The following is a 17,717-nucleotide window of genomic DNA, read 5'->3' as shown; positions in this document are numbered from 1 at the left end:
ATCATAAAACTGCAAGGAAACCAAATCTCTAAATCACGAAACTCGGGATTTTTTTTGTAATCCCTGTTTGCACTAATCTAAATGGAAATGTAGTCCTTGGCTGCCACCTGCTGGAAAACACAAGGTAACAATCAACACTTGAAAGCCTGATGATTCATATCGCTCTCATTTAAGTCAAACACATTTCCTTTTTTTTTGAAGATATTTTTTGGGTGCTTTTTGCCTTTAATCGGATAGGACAGTGGAGAGTGACAGGAAAGTGGGAGAGAGAGTCGGGGTGGGATCCGGAAAGGACCACGGGTCGGGAATCGAACCCGGGTTGCCGGCGTACGGTGCAGGTGCCCCAGCCAGTTGCACCACGGCCGGGGCCAATCAAACACATTTCTGATTGCTGTGGTGTTGAGTCTCAACATTACCTTTTATTGTATCAACCACCAGCTGTCAATCCAGTGCTGATACGTCTCTGTGCAGTTGAACCTTTCAACCTCACAATGGGAGCCTTTAAAGGAAGGGTTCATGGAGTTCACTTTGGTCGTTCAGACAAATATACGACAGAAGAAACACAAATCAATGCCTCACTCATCTTCATTTACGCTAAAATAATGATATTTAAATGCAGTCAGGTAACCGGCGCTAACCAACATGTGATCCATTTAGTTCTCTCTTGTCCCGAATAACTATTAAAAGCCTCAGCATGGTTGCAATTTCTCTCGTTCAACAGGGTGTGATGTCATGTGGCTTCTCTAGTCTGAAATCAGTTTTAAATCATGCTGCAGTACTGAACTAGGACACGTTTAATTCATTCATCACGGATTAAACAGGTTTAACTCATAAGCGGTCATACTTTTGAAGGACACTGCTTGTTTTTCCTCAGGAGATGTTGCTAGGCGCTTCCATCAGCCGTTCAAAAGTGGCCCTAACCCTCTCTGGTTTGTTTTTCCTGAGCTCACTTAAGTTCCTCTTTTCATTTGAAGACAGCAGCCTGTTGTGTCTAGCACCCCTGCTGGGATCTGTGCTGAACCCAGATGAACCTTGCAGGGATTCAGAAAACAAACAGACCGGCACATATTTTTGCCTCTCCAACACAAACAAACAAACATCCGGCTGCTGCTGTGACGGTGATGATGACACAGTGGATAAGACATTGCAAGTGTTGATGGGTAAGTATCAGCTTTGAACTTAATGTTTTGTTATCACAGGGATTACACTGATCCTATTTTCCTAAAGATAGATTAATGTAGCGCTGGAAACGTCTGAAACATAGTAGCACAATAGCCTTTGTCTCTGAATTACCACACTAATGAGGATGCAAATTGTCTCCCACAAGAAAAGACCCTCTTTGCGTCGTTATCAACAAATTCTACCCCAATTACCTAAGAGGAAATATTCCTTTCATCTGGATACGTCACAAAATACGTCAGTGTGTTTTGTGTGCTGTTAAAAGACTACCTCCCTTTCAGCTCTCGCATGAGGTCATTGGGTTTGTTGTTCTTCCTGCAGCCGGAGTGCAGCTCTGTTGTTTTCTACTTGAAATAAGTAGTTCCTCTTTCCTATTTTCTGGTCATCAGGGTGTTCTGACAGCCCTTCGCTAACTCTCAGCCTTTAGATCCCCCTCTGGTCATTGCAACGAAAAAACATCTAGTTACGGCAGTACATGTCAGAACCGTATCGCCATGGAAACAGAGCTCAAAAGTTTGGAGCATCAACCCCCATTGTTCCTGCATCCTATCAGGTTTTAGTGAAAGCTGTGTGTGTGTGTGTGTGTGTGTGTGTGTGTGTGTGTGTGTGTGTGTGTGTGTGTGTGTGTGTGTGTGTGTGTGTGTGTGTGTGTGTGTGTGTGTGTGTGTGTGTGTGTGTGTGTGTGTGTGTGTGTGTGTGTGTGTGTGTGTGTGTGTGTGTGTGTGTGTGTCATCACACCACCCAGGGGTTCTGAAATCTCTGTGAAGAGTCACCCCACGCACTTAAACCTTTCTCCCCGCTTGAGGACGAAGAGTTGGGGTTCAGCCCAGTCCCCTGTTTCTGGGATGGTCCACACCCAGTCTTCAAAGTCTTTGACATCAAAGTTAAGGACTTGGGATCAGGCCCAGCAGCGGCCCCGGCATCCTGCCTTACACACAAGAGGAGAGAGACAACAGAGAGCCGTCTGCTTTCACAACGATAACTTCCTTACAGGCGACACGACAAGACAATGTACGTGCGATTACATTTTCTTTTCACAAATGCAAAGCCTGGGGAACATATTTCAAACAAAGACTGGAAAAGGCACAAGTCAAGGTATCACTATAAGCTGTTTGTATCCCTGGGTCTTTGCCCTGCTCAGGTTTTATGAATGGGTGCATAATGAGATGCACCTTGGAGGAAAAGCTTAAAGAGTCAGCAGCAGATGGCCAAGGCCTCTGGTTTGTGGACTGCTGGTGTTTCTGCTTCTCAACCTAGGATGTCATTTTGTATATTTCGTTATTGTTCTTAATTATAGGGTTTCGATCTTTTTAAAGGTGTCTGTGGCTCAGTGGACTAGTATGTTAATCTTTGGATCAGGGGTTCAATCCCCTCTGCAGTCAGCATGTCGTTGTGTCCCTGGGCAAGACACTCCACCTGACTCCAAATTGCCTCAAAAAGTGACATGCAATGTAATGTGTCTTTCGGTGGTGCATTTAGGGCGGTATTGGAGTTTTTGTTGGCCCTATAGGGTCCCCTAAGGGTGAGTTATTACAGACCAACATCTGAAGATAACATTGATCCTTGCCTAATTCATATTTGCTCACGTTTGAATGACCATGCTGCTGCCTTTCTAGTAAATGAAGCAGAAAGATCCATTTGGTAGAACACCATATCCAGGAGCCTGCTGGCAGCTGTGTGATTATGATGCAGACTGAATGGGTTCAGAGCTTTCCTTCAAGATGAATACAAACATCTGAGTTAACACTTTACCCCTCGTGCCACTTTTGTCTTATGGATAAAAAAGTAGAAACTGATGTGTTGACAGTGGTCCTCAAAAACGTGTCTTCGTGTAAGTGAACCACGTGCAGGTGGGAGATAAAACTGTGGTAACCTCTTCAGCAGTAATCCTGCTGCCTGTCGGTCCAGGCACAGCAGAGCCGCTCTTCCTTTGTGACTGTCTGGAACATACACACAACATTTTATTATCTTCCAGTATCTTGGGCACCTGGGGACGTCCCCATTGTCTGAAGCCATGCAGACACATAAGCCTTCGTCTGTACAAGGGACACGGGTAGCTGTCTCATTATATGTAGGGCAGACGAAGAGAACAGCCTCACCTGACCGTCTGGAGCCTTGCTGCTCTCAGAACACACTTGAGGGGCAGAAAACACTGACTTGTGTTTGGAAATAAGGATCCAGGGAAGTAGAAAGAACTGGACAGAGTGCAGACACACACACACACACAGACACACACAGAGGTCTTTCACAATCTTTTGCTCTTTTCCACCTGGCTGAGCGATAGACTGATGTGCAGAAAGTGATTGAGGCAGAAGAGGATGTTCAGATGAGAGGCTTTACCTGAGCATTACGGGTGAACAGGTTTTCTCATGGCAATGTATTTATGTGAATTATTTATTGGGGTTTTGCACTTACTGTTAAGGTAGAAAGGGGTAGGCTTAGCAGGTCATATGTTTCTGGGCACATTTCTCAGAAACTCTTTCACAATTCTTTATAGAAAACCTAATTCAACCCCCTTCAAGTTCCACTTAAACAAGCTGCTTTGCAAATATATCCAATGTCAAGCTTCTTTCTAGGGCCTGTTGCTGGGGAAGTTTTTATTTTTGCAAAATAATGCGTATAAAAAGACATTATGATTCGGAACAGGCACAGGAACCGTAGAAGAGAAGACAAACGTGATTATACGGAGTCGTTCTGCACTTTAGAAACTATTCTGTCTGTTGAAGTCACGCTGTCACACGAGATCTTTACCAGACGCACTCCATTACAGTAGTGCAAATAGGAAACACTTGTGGTAAATCTAAATGAGATATTAGCCTGATCTCTGTTGGCAAAGTGGGATCAAGCTGATTTAGTGTTGCTCAGGCTCATACAAAAACAGGAAAAAACCACTTCATTGATTTTGCTGTAGGTGGTGAAGGAAGGATTCTCTGCTGGATGTCCACCCTCAGTGTCAGGAGACAGGATATGGATTGTGTTGCTGCTATCTTTAAACCCTCTCAAGATAATTCATAGGTCACTGTTGTTTGCTACCCCTCTCTACGTTGTAGGAAAAACACTGGAGCATGTTGCCTCATGTCACCTCTGGATTCTTTTGAAAGGAGCTGCATGAGGGCCTTGGACACTCAGGAGTGAGAGCTGCGCTGAGGACGTGCATTCAACTGACACGTGGGTTTGTTTGTGAGTATCATCTCCGGGATGATTAAATCAGTTTTTATTGAGTGTATAAGTTTCAAAATGTCAGAATTAGATCACAAGGTTAAACTTCATGTTGCAAATACAACTGAGCATCCAAGTCGCAGGACTCCTAATACTCTGCTGTTCATGTATAAACAAACAAGCTGTGATACAAGCGGGGCATTGCGCACATATTGGCATTGCATTTTTCAAGGTGAAGGGTTAAAAGCATGTCCACTAAACAGTAGATATGATGGACCATTAGTATGGGTTCCACAACAAACGTTAAGGCAGACTATTGCAAATAAGTTCAATTAAAAATGTGTGACCACAGTATTTCATCTGATCGTTTAGGGACATATTCGCCTTAAACACTACAGGATTGTTTCAGGGTCACTCTCACAAAAAATATCCATATATTTTTTATATTTAGTGGACAAAAATGTGCCCTGAATGAAGATTTTTTAAAATATATTAATAATAATACTTTAATGACTTAGCTTAGGCCTAGTAAAAAATTCACCAGCACTTACAATGGTAGGACTTTCTTGAAGTGATTACATCTGCACTTTCCTTGTAGTTCGGAGTTTGATTCTCTATGTTTTTTTGCACTTATTGTAAGTTGCTTTGGATAAAATCGTCAGTCAAATGAAATGTAATCTAATATAATGTAATTGAGGTAAATATGTAACTGCTCAACCTCAACCTGGGCGATAAGTCACCCCCATGCAGAGACAAAAGAAAAAAAAACTAAAAATATTTAATGAAAACGACGGAGCGAAAAGGAGTTGGTGTCCATCTTAGCTATCAGTCACTATAAAGGGGAAAAAAAAAGACCAGTAAACAAATGTGTGCCATTAACAACAGCATTGTGTTTTGTTTCAATTGTGAACGCACCTTCATCACACTGAAATGGTATAATTTGCACTGAAATACGTACCCTTTCCAAATTAAAAATGCAACACGTTTCCCTACCTGAATTTGACTTCTTTCTGACCTGTTGGTAAAACCTTTCCTCAACAAGCAGTGCTCTCACAGCTTCAGCTGCTCCACCTGTCCTCCATTACACCTGCACTTCTCTCCATACGTAGGCCTACTTTCCCCCCTAACTCTGCACTGCATGATGCCACATACACTGAACAAAACTTACTAAATGAAATGTATTATGTCAAGACTGTATTAGGTTGAAGGCAATAATATTAAGTTTAACTAAAAACTGTTCAACTTAATATTATTGGTTCAACTAACCTAATACAGTTATGTGAAATGTGTTGACATTAAACATTTAATTAAAGTCAACGTTTCATTTTCTTCAGTGTAGCTTGGCTAAGAGCAGCATGGCTCCTCTTCAAAGGAGACAGGTGTTCCGTGTTAAGAGGGTCGTTAACACTAACGGGACGCAACTGGGCCTGATCAGCAGCTGCTCTCGGTCTTCATAAAAGTTCTACTATATTTGTGAGGACATTGTATTACTAACCTCAGTCATAACTTCAGCTTACCTTACCCTTGTCTTGGCTCTTCTACCCGGACAAGGTCTTACAGGGATATCTTACCATTTTATAAATCAAATACCTTAAATTCTTGATCAGTTCTTGATGTTTTGAAGAAAATAGGTGCCACTTCTCTAACAGCTTCTGCAGTGTAAGCTTAGTCTTATTTTTCCCCTCCTATGCTCTCTTCTTCCCGCACACATGAAATATTGCTGAATAACTGCTGTACATTTTTTATTGTCCTCATGCGATGACTCAAACCAGTTTAGCCCCACTGTGATTAATACAGGAGCGCAATAGACCGATCTTAATTCGCTGCTCAGGGAGGTTTTAACCATTGGAAATAAAGTAAGTGGTATTACCACTCCTGGGCTGATCACCACGTCAGAGGTGCAGAGACGTGCGTCATGCAGGGGGCCACACTATACCAGAGGCTCTAAAGTGGAGGATGATGGGAGGGATATAGAAGCCCATTTACGACACTGGGCCAGTCATTATTATAACCCAGTACCTTCTTAATGTGACTAAGGGGAGAATGAGCGTCAACCAATCGGAGGGTAAGTGCTTTAATCCCCAACAGAGACATTACCATCAAATGGTTTCTCCCCTGTGTTGACTGTCGTGTTTGTTTTCACAAAACCCTGCAAAGGCTTTCGCCCATCATCAAAACTGATTTCAGTTTCAGGAGTCTGGACCTGTTTCATCACTGTTATTTGGTTAGGAATGAGTCTTTAACCAGGTTCCTGGCTGGTGCTGACCCTCCACAGTCCCCTCAATCAGACTGTGACTTTGCTGTCCTCCGTGTGTTGAATCGCTATGGACTGAGTTAGACAGTCAAGTTTTAAGAAGTCAAAATAATGACAATGTAAGGCCAATAATGCCAAATTCAGACATAATAATGATGTAGTACAACATAAGTCAAAATGATGACATAGCAGGTTTTGATATAGAGATTTTAAGAAAGAAGAAAGGAACCTCCGTAAATGGGCTCCTTCATCTCTCCCATCCTCCTTAAACGTCCCACAGAGGGGAAATTTACATTCTGCCATTGACCCATCCTAGGGTTAGGAGCAGTGGGCTGTCATATGTACAGCGCCCAGGGATCAGTGTAGGGAATGGTGCCTTGCTCAGGGACACCTCGGTAGCACTTGCTCTCTGCGGGACTCGAACCGTTGACCTTCCAGTTCCCAAGCCAAGTCCCTATGGATCTTGCCAACACTGCCTTAAGTTCTAATAATGGGATAACTAAGACTTAATAATAGAATAGTATTATATATGCTTATATTTTTTCTTCGTGGTGGCCGATATGGAAAAAACTGGAGCGGTGGGGTTAGTACATACTTCCCAGTGTGAAATTGGTTCAGTTTTTGATAGGTTGAGTACAAAAAAACACTGTAGGACTCTCCAAGATAGAATGTTTTCTGCCTTACTTAAGATGTTTTCCGTCAGTCGGGGTCAGAATAAGGAGCGAGTGTGAGCCTTTTCTGTAATTTGATCGAGGCTTCGTTATGGAGAGCAGCACCAAGTGACATCTGCAACTGCCAGATCTTCAGATAAAATGATCTCATAGCAACCAAAATGCTATGGCAACCTGGATACAGATGCCATGCTGAGGTGAAGAAACAAAAAAATGAATGATTCATCTAGTTTCCATCCCTAAATTATTGTCCATTTACCTCCCACCATTTCCAGTCTTTTCCTCTCACGCTAATTACCTAAAATGTTCCCAAGCCGCCTCCTCTCACCGTGAGGGATGTTATTCTTAAGTATAGATCCGTGATGTTTGTAAAAGTTAGACTTTTAAAAGAGATTTATTGCAAATTAACAGTTCAAACAGTCATTCAGTAAAGAAAATATAGTCGCTTGAATTCTTTATGCATTATTCTATATGCTTTCCTACATTACAGAGAATGGAATAGTAACATCCAGGAACTCTTTATATTATGAGTATAGACTTAGGACAGATTTAAATATGAACCCATCTTGCAAATGCATGAATGTGAAATAACGGTCCAGAACAATGTTGGTTTAAACTTATATGAACACATATCAAACTCCAGCCAACTCTCCACCAGAAAGGACTCCTCACCGCTCCTAGGATTCTCTCCATATTATTATTGCTTATGCTGTGTGCATAGTTTATGAAAGTATGATTGTGTAGTCTACTCTATTTATTATTAGATTAGGAATTGACCATTTTTATATGAACTAATATCCCCACGGCTCAGACCTGATTATATTACAATGCCTTCGAGTTCAGTACAGCTGTGAGACCGCTGTTTGCATTAGCACACACATTCCTGCTTCAGTCTTCCACCAGATCTCCTGTGATACAACTGTAAAGCTTCCCATATGGTCATTGAGGTCAAGAAATCTTAAATTGTAAAGTGTGTGAGAGTGTCTCTCCGCATAGAAACCCTGTCCCATGGTCACAAACCTTGTTTTCTACATCATATGACTTCAAGGGCTTGCAGTGGAATGGAATGGATAGTCACGGGGTTGGTTAGATAAGGAGATATCATTTCTAGAGGGCATTTCATGTTCTGTCAAGATGTACCTTTTCTCAAAGAGCATTACAATCGTTTTATTTCATATACGGTACACACTAAAAGGGCTTGGGAGTATTGCTTTACACGTGCAAGGTGAATCGACTAGGGTTTGATTCAGGAGCGGAGGGAAGGAGGGGTTGAATTGGTCGCATCCAAAAGGAACTCTTGTGCTTTGTAAGTGTAGGAGCCATGAAACTGAGAGATTCATTTTGTTTTATTACAAATTACGTTTGTATTAGTTTATATTTCTTAATATGGGTAATGGTTTGTATTCTAATATATTATTGTGGGATCACTAAAGGGTTGGTGTGTAAGGATTGATGTGGGCGGCAGTCGTAGAAATTATAATCACCACTTCACCTGGGCGACGTGTGTGTGCGTGTGTGTGGAAGAGAGGGTGAGAAGGGTCGCTATACTTTTTTGTGGACCGCAGACTTTACAATTGCTTTGATTTTTTTGATCATCTCATTTTTCATTAAATTACACGTTTTTCACCTTATTTTTGATCTCAGCTATTCGTTTTTTTGAAAACTTGTCAAACAATTGCAACCAGGCCCAACTTCAGCCTCTCAGCGACTCTGTTTTTTTTCCCCGAAGTCGCTATACAGTAAGTATTCCAACAAGTGAGGGGGTGTTGTTCTTAGTGGACATCAACAGATATCTAGAATATATGCATACTTAATCTACAGCCTACAGAAAGTACTTAAGAATTGCTAACAAGAATACTGTTGGAAATATCGCCATACAGCGATTTATACGATATCTTCCAAAAAATGATTATGTCAAGCAACATGCCAAATATAGTCCCATCTTCGAATGAAACATCGTGGTATCAAGTAACAAAATAACCTAATTGTGGTTTAGGTAATGTCATGCACTTCCCCGTGTTTTCTCTCTTCTCCTCTTTGCTCCTTTTTGCACAGGTGCTCCTGATCTGTCTTGGTGTGCGCTCGGCCCCTCCCTCAGGTGCTCCTGACCTGCCATTATTCCCCGTACTTAAGGAAGGCTGGAGGAGAAGAAGGTATCTGTCTCTTTTTTGTTTTGCTGCCAGACACTGCAGCATCCTGATTATATGAGTTTATTCTTCATCATCATTTTACCCCATTATTTGTGTTATTTTTTTGAGGATCTGGTAGTCGGGTTTAATTTATGAACTGTTTCTCTTAAGTTTTGGGGGGGCTCTGAGTCCTAAGGCTTACTAATTGTTTTGTTCTTTTTAGCCAGTCCTCTAAGATAAGATAAGAGGTACTTTATTGATCCCAAACTAGGACATTTTTATGTTGCAGCAGCATAAGACAAAACAAGGCATTGCACATGATTAGAAATCAAGAGTAGAAATAAACAATTCAAAAAATATAAACATCTCAAAATAAAAATAGAAAAAACCCAGAATAAATAAATATATACAGTTGATTGCAAGGAGTGGAATATTAAATTAAAAAAAAATGCACAGTGTGAATGTTTTATGTCCAGTTCACCAAAGAGAGGCTATGGAGCGGTGAGTTCTCGGCCAGCCAGAGGTGATTTGTTGTACAGGGTTATTGCAGTAGACAGGAATGTTTTCCTTTATCTGTCCTTGTTACAGCGGAGCTTGTTTGTTTTCCTTTTTCCTTTTTTCTTTTCCATGAATAAATGGTTTTGTAGACGTTTTTCTGGTTTGGCGTCTCAGATATATGTTGCAAGTCACAAAACGAGCCACAAATGTTGTATATTGGAAGTGTAATGAAAGTTCATTACATACTTGACAGATTAATTAATTAAGAGCCATAAAAAGTCAGCAGTGATGAAAGCTTTGGCCCATTGATCCACACCAACCTATTTCAATCTTTTACTTCCTGGCCCACATATACCTGAATATACAAATGAATTTGGTTGGGTATACAGAGTAATGGCGCATAACTGTTCATGAGAATGCCCTGTCACCGGCTACAGCAGATAACTTCATGGCTGTAGTATGTTGTTAGACAGGGAGTATACAATGTGTTCTTATTGCTGTTACAGCACTGATTACGGTGGTGGGACTGAATTAAAACAGTATCTAAGTTGTGGTCTAAAAAACTAAAAACATTTAGCAGAAAGATGCTAAAACTCTGTGTAGACCTGAAGGATTATGGTTTTGATTTTCTGTGGGTTAATCACAAGAAGGTAACACTTTTCTCCAAGATAATAAAAATAAATAATAACATAAAAATACTCATTTGATAGATTTTGAAATATAAAATAGTGATTAATGTAGCTTTAATTGGCCATAAAGTTTAGTTTAAAAAAAAATACATCCATTGTGGGATTTATTGGGTCAGAGAAGCTATGTTTGACAAGATTCATAGCTTTGTGGTCAGAACATCTTACCTGAGGCATGGTTTTCATGGGTTGACAACATCTTTGTGTGTTTTTCTGTTATTCAACAGTTAATGGCTTCACTGGAAAATGCCTCACTGAGTTCATAAATTGTTTGTGTGCTGGCCAAGACATCAAAGTAATTGTTTGATTCAAATAAAATCACATTTATATAACACAAAAAAATGCCTCGACAATTAAAAGGGTGTTCTTGCTTCTTCCGCCTGGTGCCAGATTGTCTGGGAGAAAAATATAAAAATTACGTGGCATAACTGGCTTCATCTAATAAAAATATCCAAAACATATTTTTCTTTGCTGTATGGAATGACAAGATATCTGTTGTGTTGCTCCTTATCTGCGACAAAAGGAGACTTTGCACTGAGTTCAAAACACTAGCTACGTCACATACGCTCCTCCACCTTTAGACCTTTAAGCCTCCTCTTATACAATGTTTACATTTTGTTTTATGAGTAGAAAAACCCCTTTTGTCCCCTTTTAAGGAAAACATGATTTTTAAATGCTGATCACATTATCATTCAGCTATTTAACAATATAATATATCATATATTTGTGATTACTTTATCAGACGTATAGGTAATGCAATTCTTTCCTCAGTTAATAGAATTATGTAACAGGATCATTTTCTCAAAGGATCCAAAGTTAAAGCCCCCCAACACACACACACACACACACACACACACACACACACACACACGAACGAAGCACGCATACACACACACACAAACACACACTTAGTCAATGTGTGTCTTTAGAAAGAGCACTTAAACAAACCCTTATGGAAATGACCTCCCCTTGAGGACCATGTTGTCTAATCTGATAACACTCCAAGCTTTGACATACTGCCTGAAGTGTGTAATCAGTTTTTGAACTATTAGTGTAATTGTTTCTAATGCAATTCGGATTTCATCTACTAAAGCTGTTACCATAGCTATTTTTGTATTGCCTAGTAGCAATGAGACCATCTATTGTGCAGTGTATAAGAAGTGGATGTAGTTATACAGAGGTCCCCCATTGGTTAGACAATTACAGTTTTAAACCTCTTGTGACACCTGAGGGTAAAACCGAACCCGGAAAATTACCTTTTGAGTGGGCAAAAATGTTACAATTGACTTTCCTGAACTGGAAACACACTCTGAAAACACACTATGGTTGCGACACGTCAATATTAAGCTTTCCCCTATTGCACACTCAGTTTTATGTTATATATTTAACTCAATATTTTATATAATGAACTAAATGCAGTACTGAAGAATACTTAAACTAGCACTTGAGACCATTAACTAGAAACATGTAGTAATAAATTAAGTGAAATGTAGGGTAATTTTCTCATAAACCAGAGCCGTCGCCCCGTGCAAAATGGCTTTACCTTTCAGACTTGGAGATTGCTAAGTATTTCCATCAAAAAATCTAATTATAGAACTCTTAAAGTAAGAAAATGAGGATTTGTTTACTTTACAAATCCAGGTTTCAAAGAATGTTCCCAAATCAAGTGTTAGTTTCAGTGTTCTTGTGCAACAATCTTTAGTTGTTCTTGAAGATAAAACCTACTAAGTTACAGAAATAACCCTAATGTGTTCTTCTAAAAAAGGAGGCAGTAGCAGGTTCTTGCAGATTTCAAGCTTAAAGCATCCTGGTTCTGAAGCACAAGCTACATTAGAAAAGGTCACAACTGTCCACAAAATCTGAGAATTATTTTGAAACCTGTATGTACAAACAAGATGATGATGCTGTGTTCATGTATACCTGTCGCCTGCCTCCTAAAGTCGATCTTTCTATGGATTCCTCAACTATATACTTGGCTCCGTAATAGGGTAGATAAACACATGTTTTTATCAGCACTACTGCTGAAAAGAAATCTACTTCTGGAATGCTTCTGAAAGATAGTTATATTTTAATAACTTTCTGCTGAATTGAATATGCAATTATAATAATCACGTTTCTTGAAGCCATTGAGCAAGTAGGTTGCAGTTTCAACACCCCCAACTTCAATCACCAGCCAACATTTCTGTATGTAGCCCACGTCTCCACTGCATAGATTAATGTATTAAGGTCCCTTCATGCCTCAGCTGAGTCTCATTATATCCCCACATGCATGTACCGTATAGTTGTGTCCTTATGTATTTATGCCGCATGCTGCGAGGGGTGAACTGAGAGCAGGAGAACTGATATGCCCCCTCTTCTCCATCTTGAAACTGTTTCTATGCTAAAGGGGAAGAAAAAAAATGTCTGTCTTTGTTCAAACCCCACCCCCCCCTCTCCCAACATGCTTTTTTTCAAATAAATGATAGCACCTCAGGCACAAACACAGTGATAAGAGGGTCAGTCAATCAGTGATGTCTGACCAAAGAGCTTTTTAAAATGACAGTGAGGACCTGAGACTGGCTGATAGCACAGAAAGTCAGGAGGAAAATAGAAGGCTACCACTGTCAAGCAAGACCAACCTCGGATTCTTGCAGGAAACATCTGTCTTGACAACAGAGATGCTGAACGGTGATTGGAGTTGGGGTGTTGAAACGGCGGTATTCCCCTTTAATGACGTCAATGCTGCTTTATGTTTATTTCATATGCTGAATGCATAGGGTACTGTGTCACAACTATTCATGGGGTAAATCTATTCAGATACATTCTGTGCAACATAGGCATATTTGAACAAATATCACAAAGTAGCAGCCAATGTATCACACACAGCCAACACCCTGTTAACTGCAAAGAGTGTGACTTAATAGTTATGTATGGTTGCAGAGCTAACTCCAGGCACATGTTTAATTCAAGGGTTAAGCCATAAAAATTAACATTTCTGAACAATAGCAGATGGTTTACAGGCGGGTGAGATAAAAGTCTTAATTATTGATGAGGAAAAGCAGCAAAACAATGGCTTACAAGATTTATTAAAAACAATCACTGCAGGCTCTGGAGGAGTGTGTGTGTGTGTGCCTTATGTAAGCCCGACAGTTCAATGAAGGGAGAGCGTAGTGCAGCAATTTGTGGTCCACATCGGGATCCGGTCACAGAGAGCTTGCCACAACACACCACTGTAATCTCACCATTTACCAGCATAGCAGAGGACGCCAGAGCCCAAAGCATACCTTTATCCTCTTCTTTTACTCTTAATCAGATCACTATTCACACGGAAAACGGCATGCTTTATTTAAGAACACTTAAACTAGTGATTGAGACCATAAACTCATCAGAATTATGGGTAAGAAATCAAGTGAAAAGTAGGGTCATTTTTTCATAGACTTCTATATAATGGAACTTATTTTTGTCACCCCCTGCTGGCTATTTGAAAGACACAGGTTCCACAAGTTAACATTATTGCATGGCAACAGAATCACCTTAAATTATTTAATTTAAAATGTTGGTGCAGCAATTACGAAAGCATTACGGAGACAAGTTTTAAGAATACAAAGACGTAATTTCCTGAAGGTCTCAATCGCTAGGCTTAAGTGTTCATCAATGCAGCATGAGGTTCATTCAGTAAATTATGATCCCACTTAGAATAAAACAGGTGAAGGTCAGTGTAGTTTGGGCCATGGTAACCTTGTGATTGACATGCCGGTAGTGCAGTTTTGTCCCTGTTTTTCTTCTTAGAACTTTTACAGCATTTTTTTTATCCACAAGTGAAAATGGTCGCTTTACTGCCTATTCAGACTACTTATTTACAGCCTATAGACTTTCCGTGTCTTGGATTCTTGAAAAAAATAACTAAAATCCTCTTTTTGGAAATGTGATTGGTTAAAACAGATTGTGTATGGTGATAGATCTCAAATCAATCGAAAGAAATAAAGGCTATTTGACGCAAACCCTAAGCAAAGGCTTTGTCCAAAATACTAAAGTGAAAGAATTAGACTTATTATTTTAATCTGTTTGTGTTATATCCCCGCTCCCACGGCTACGAGGGTTCACAATAATCACATTGCTCTCTAATCCTAATTACTTTTAGCAGTGTGTGAATTCTTGCTTGTGTGTGAGACCTTATATATATATATATATATATATATATATATATATATATATATATATAAGAGAATAGGGAGCAGAGAGCAATAATAAGAAGTTGAGAAAGAGATGAAGATAAAGGGATTAAAGATGCATCACCCCACCTAATCAGCTCAAGTCTCTTTGTATAATTCAGATCCAGGGATGGATAGTGGCACGGCTCTTTATGAGAGAAACATCTGATTGAGTGGGATGTTTTTTTAAAGCATGTTTACTTTGATCTGCTGTTTCAGTACAGGAATTCCTGACATTTTCTGAGCTTTTTCTTTTTGCCTGACCCTAGTCTGTTTGTTGTTCTTGATGTATTGTGTTACACATAATGAAACAGAACTCACATTTTTCAATTCTGAATGTCACATTGACCTTGATATTTACCTTTTTACTGTTCTTCTTTTTTTGCACGTTTCATTGATGAAAGAGAGGACAGTAGTACACGTCTCTATAGTATGCTAATCAGTCATAATTAGAAGTCAAATGAGGCATGTGTAAACGTTACCAATCATATGGAGATAAGTTGTGGCTGTAAACATTCATGAAACATCCTGAAAACTGCACAAGGAGCAGGTGTGACGTCATTAGACGCTGAAGCCAACCGCATACAATTGAGAATGAAACAAAGGGTCAGTAATTGAGAGTTTAAACAGAAAAATCATCCCATTTATCATAAGCGTTAAATAATAATAGAAAAACTTTAAGGTGTTGCACAAATCAACAGTTAATCACCCATGTGTGATCTGATATTTATTAAAAACATTTGTTCCGTTACATCGTTTAAACATTACATCGTTTGGCAATCGATCATCGAGGAACGCATCCAACGTGATCCCGCTCCCGGTGTCAAAAACATCAGTGTCAGTTTTCTGGCTTCGCCTTTTAAAAACCGAACTTCACAGAAACACCAGAGTGAGACCTTAGCCTGAACGCACACACACGCACGCACACACACACACACACACACACACACACACACACACACACACACACACACACACACACACACACACACACACACACACACACACACACAGTAGAAAAATAGAGTGATCACTAATTGAATCCGGGTTCAACTGATTCAATACTTTTCCATACAAAAAAAATAAAAACAATTGCTATGAGCAATCAATTAAGGTCAATACAAGCACGTTAAAATAGCCTACAGCCTGTACATGACTTGAGGCTATTTGTCAAAGAGTCCTGAATATCTTTATGCCAGAGAAAAAAACAACATAATGTGCCATGTGTGAACATTTGATAGCAGCATCTGAATATTTTGCACTGTGAGTTGGACACTTAAGCAGTATGAGCAGAGGAACCGGCAGTTCAGCATCTTCAAACTACACATGGAGCACCGCTGTGTGGGAATTCATCAGATTGTTCCTGTATTGCTCCAGCCAATTTCTAAGCTCTGAAATCCGGTATCCCTCCGGCCCTCTGCCCCCCTGATAAACCACCCTCTCATCCATCACGATGTAAAGTCTCTCAAAGTAGGCTCCGTAAGCGGCGTTGGACTCGTTGTCCATATTATCCACCACCACGTTGCTCCCCGGCACCTCAGCGAGCATCAGCTGAGCGGCTCGCAGTCTGTCCTCCAAGCAGCGGTGCTTCGGGATCTGGTACGGCGCGTCAGAGCTCACCCAGCCGTCCGACGGATGCGCCTCCTCGATATATACAACTAAAAAGTCCGCAATGTCTGCGTACTGGCTCACGACGCGTTGAAACGCCGACAGGCGAGTCATGAAAGGCGGTCAGGAGCAGCTGCCAAAGTTAAGGATGAGCGGTCTTTTCCCTTTCATGCAGTCCAGGATCCGGACCTGCTGCCGCTCCTGGACCGTCATCACCTCCGTGTTCGGTGCCGTGCGCCCGAGGTGTGCAGATTTCAGAAAGTCCAATTTCTGTCCGTACCACACGGCTCTGAGCGATTCCAAGGTGAACATCCTGTTAGAGTCAGACACACACACCGGCGGGTCGTCCGGGCTGTCCTGTTTCGCTCCCATTTTAAGCAGCACTTTTTTCCTAATACACAAGAAATCCAGGAGCCACAGCATGACCGCGGCCACCAGGAACCGGGGTAGCAGCATCAGGCACAGGGTGGCATGCTTCAACACCCTCGCCATTTGGACACCGCCGGAGTCGTGCATCATCTCTTCCCCCTGCCGATAGGATGCAACTGGGCCAGCAGAAGAGACAACAAGTACTTAGTCACCTTTACCCATTGGAGAAAACTATCTGACGCACGCAGGCGCTCTTTTTATAGGTACACCAGCATTTGAATAATGGGGGGGAAAAAAGAAAAAGAAGTAACAAAAACACGCCTCCGGTACCCGCACCGCCCACTCACATGGTGGGGATTACCTCCGGTCCACTCTGTATTTCAAAGATCCAAAGAGAGAGAGAGTGAGGTGCTCCGAAAAGCCTGAGACTGTGTCCTCAGTCCACATGTCATAGATAAAACATGACAGTGGATGGGAGTTTTTCAATATAACGCTGCGAGACTCTTGGATTAGTTTTAATTGGCTGTGGCTGGGCGCTCGGTTGGTTCTGAAAGTTGGAGAAAAAAAAATGATATCTGACTTTGCTTCATTCTGCCTGTGGACTCAGATTCCCCTGTAATGAGTGTAGGAGCCACTGTGACCACTAGACGGGGCTGGATTCATACAGAGTGTGAAGCTGGATGACTCATTCGATGATCTGTAGGGCCCCTGAACACCTTAGGGAGGAAAAGAAGGCAGAATAAACCTAACACCATCGGTTTAAAAAGTGACACATTTTCAGTATATTAAAGTTTGCTGTATGTTTATTGCCCATTCCTTTAATCTAACTTGTTTTCATTTTATTATATGATGATTCTATGTTAAGCTGATTTTGGCATTGTATAGCATGTATTACACATATTCGAGTAACACATTATAGTAATATCCCTCCGGATAAATATAGTTTATATCATGTTTTAGCATTTCTTAACAAC

The 17,717-nt window shown here is 40.7% G+C and overlaps 1 protein-coding gene across 1 annotated transcript; it reads right to left on the bottom strand.

Annotated features, from left to right (window-relative positions):
- Window positions 1–15,462: 15,462 nt before the first annotated feature.
- On the bottom strand, window positions 15,463–17,175 carry LOC134877209 (thyroxine 5-deiodinase-like). Its single transcript, XM_063902629.1, has one exon. It carries the CDS (start codon window positions 16,891–16,893, stop codon window positions 16,087–16,089), a length of 807 nt encoding a protein of 268 aa, XP_063758699.1. The 5' UTR covers window positions 16,894–17,175; the 3' UTR covers window positions 15,463–16,086.
- Between the last annotated feature and the right edge of the window lie 542 nt (window positions 17,176–17,717).

The sequence above is a fragment of the Eleginops maclovinus genome, chromosome 15 (assembly GCF_036324505.1).
Source record: "Eleginops maclovinus isolate JMC-PN-2008 ecotype Puerto Natales chromosome 15, JC_Emac_rtc_rv5, whole genome shotgun sequence".
NCBI classification, from domain to species: domain Eukaryota; kingdom Metazoa; phylum Chordata; class Actinopteri; order Perciformes; family Eleginopidae; genus Eleginops; species Eleginops maclovinus.
Note: the sequence above shows the minus strand (reverse complement) of the source record. Positions and strands in the feature narration are given on the sequence as shown.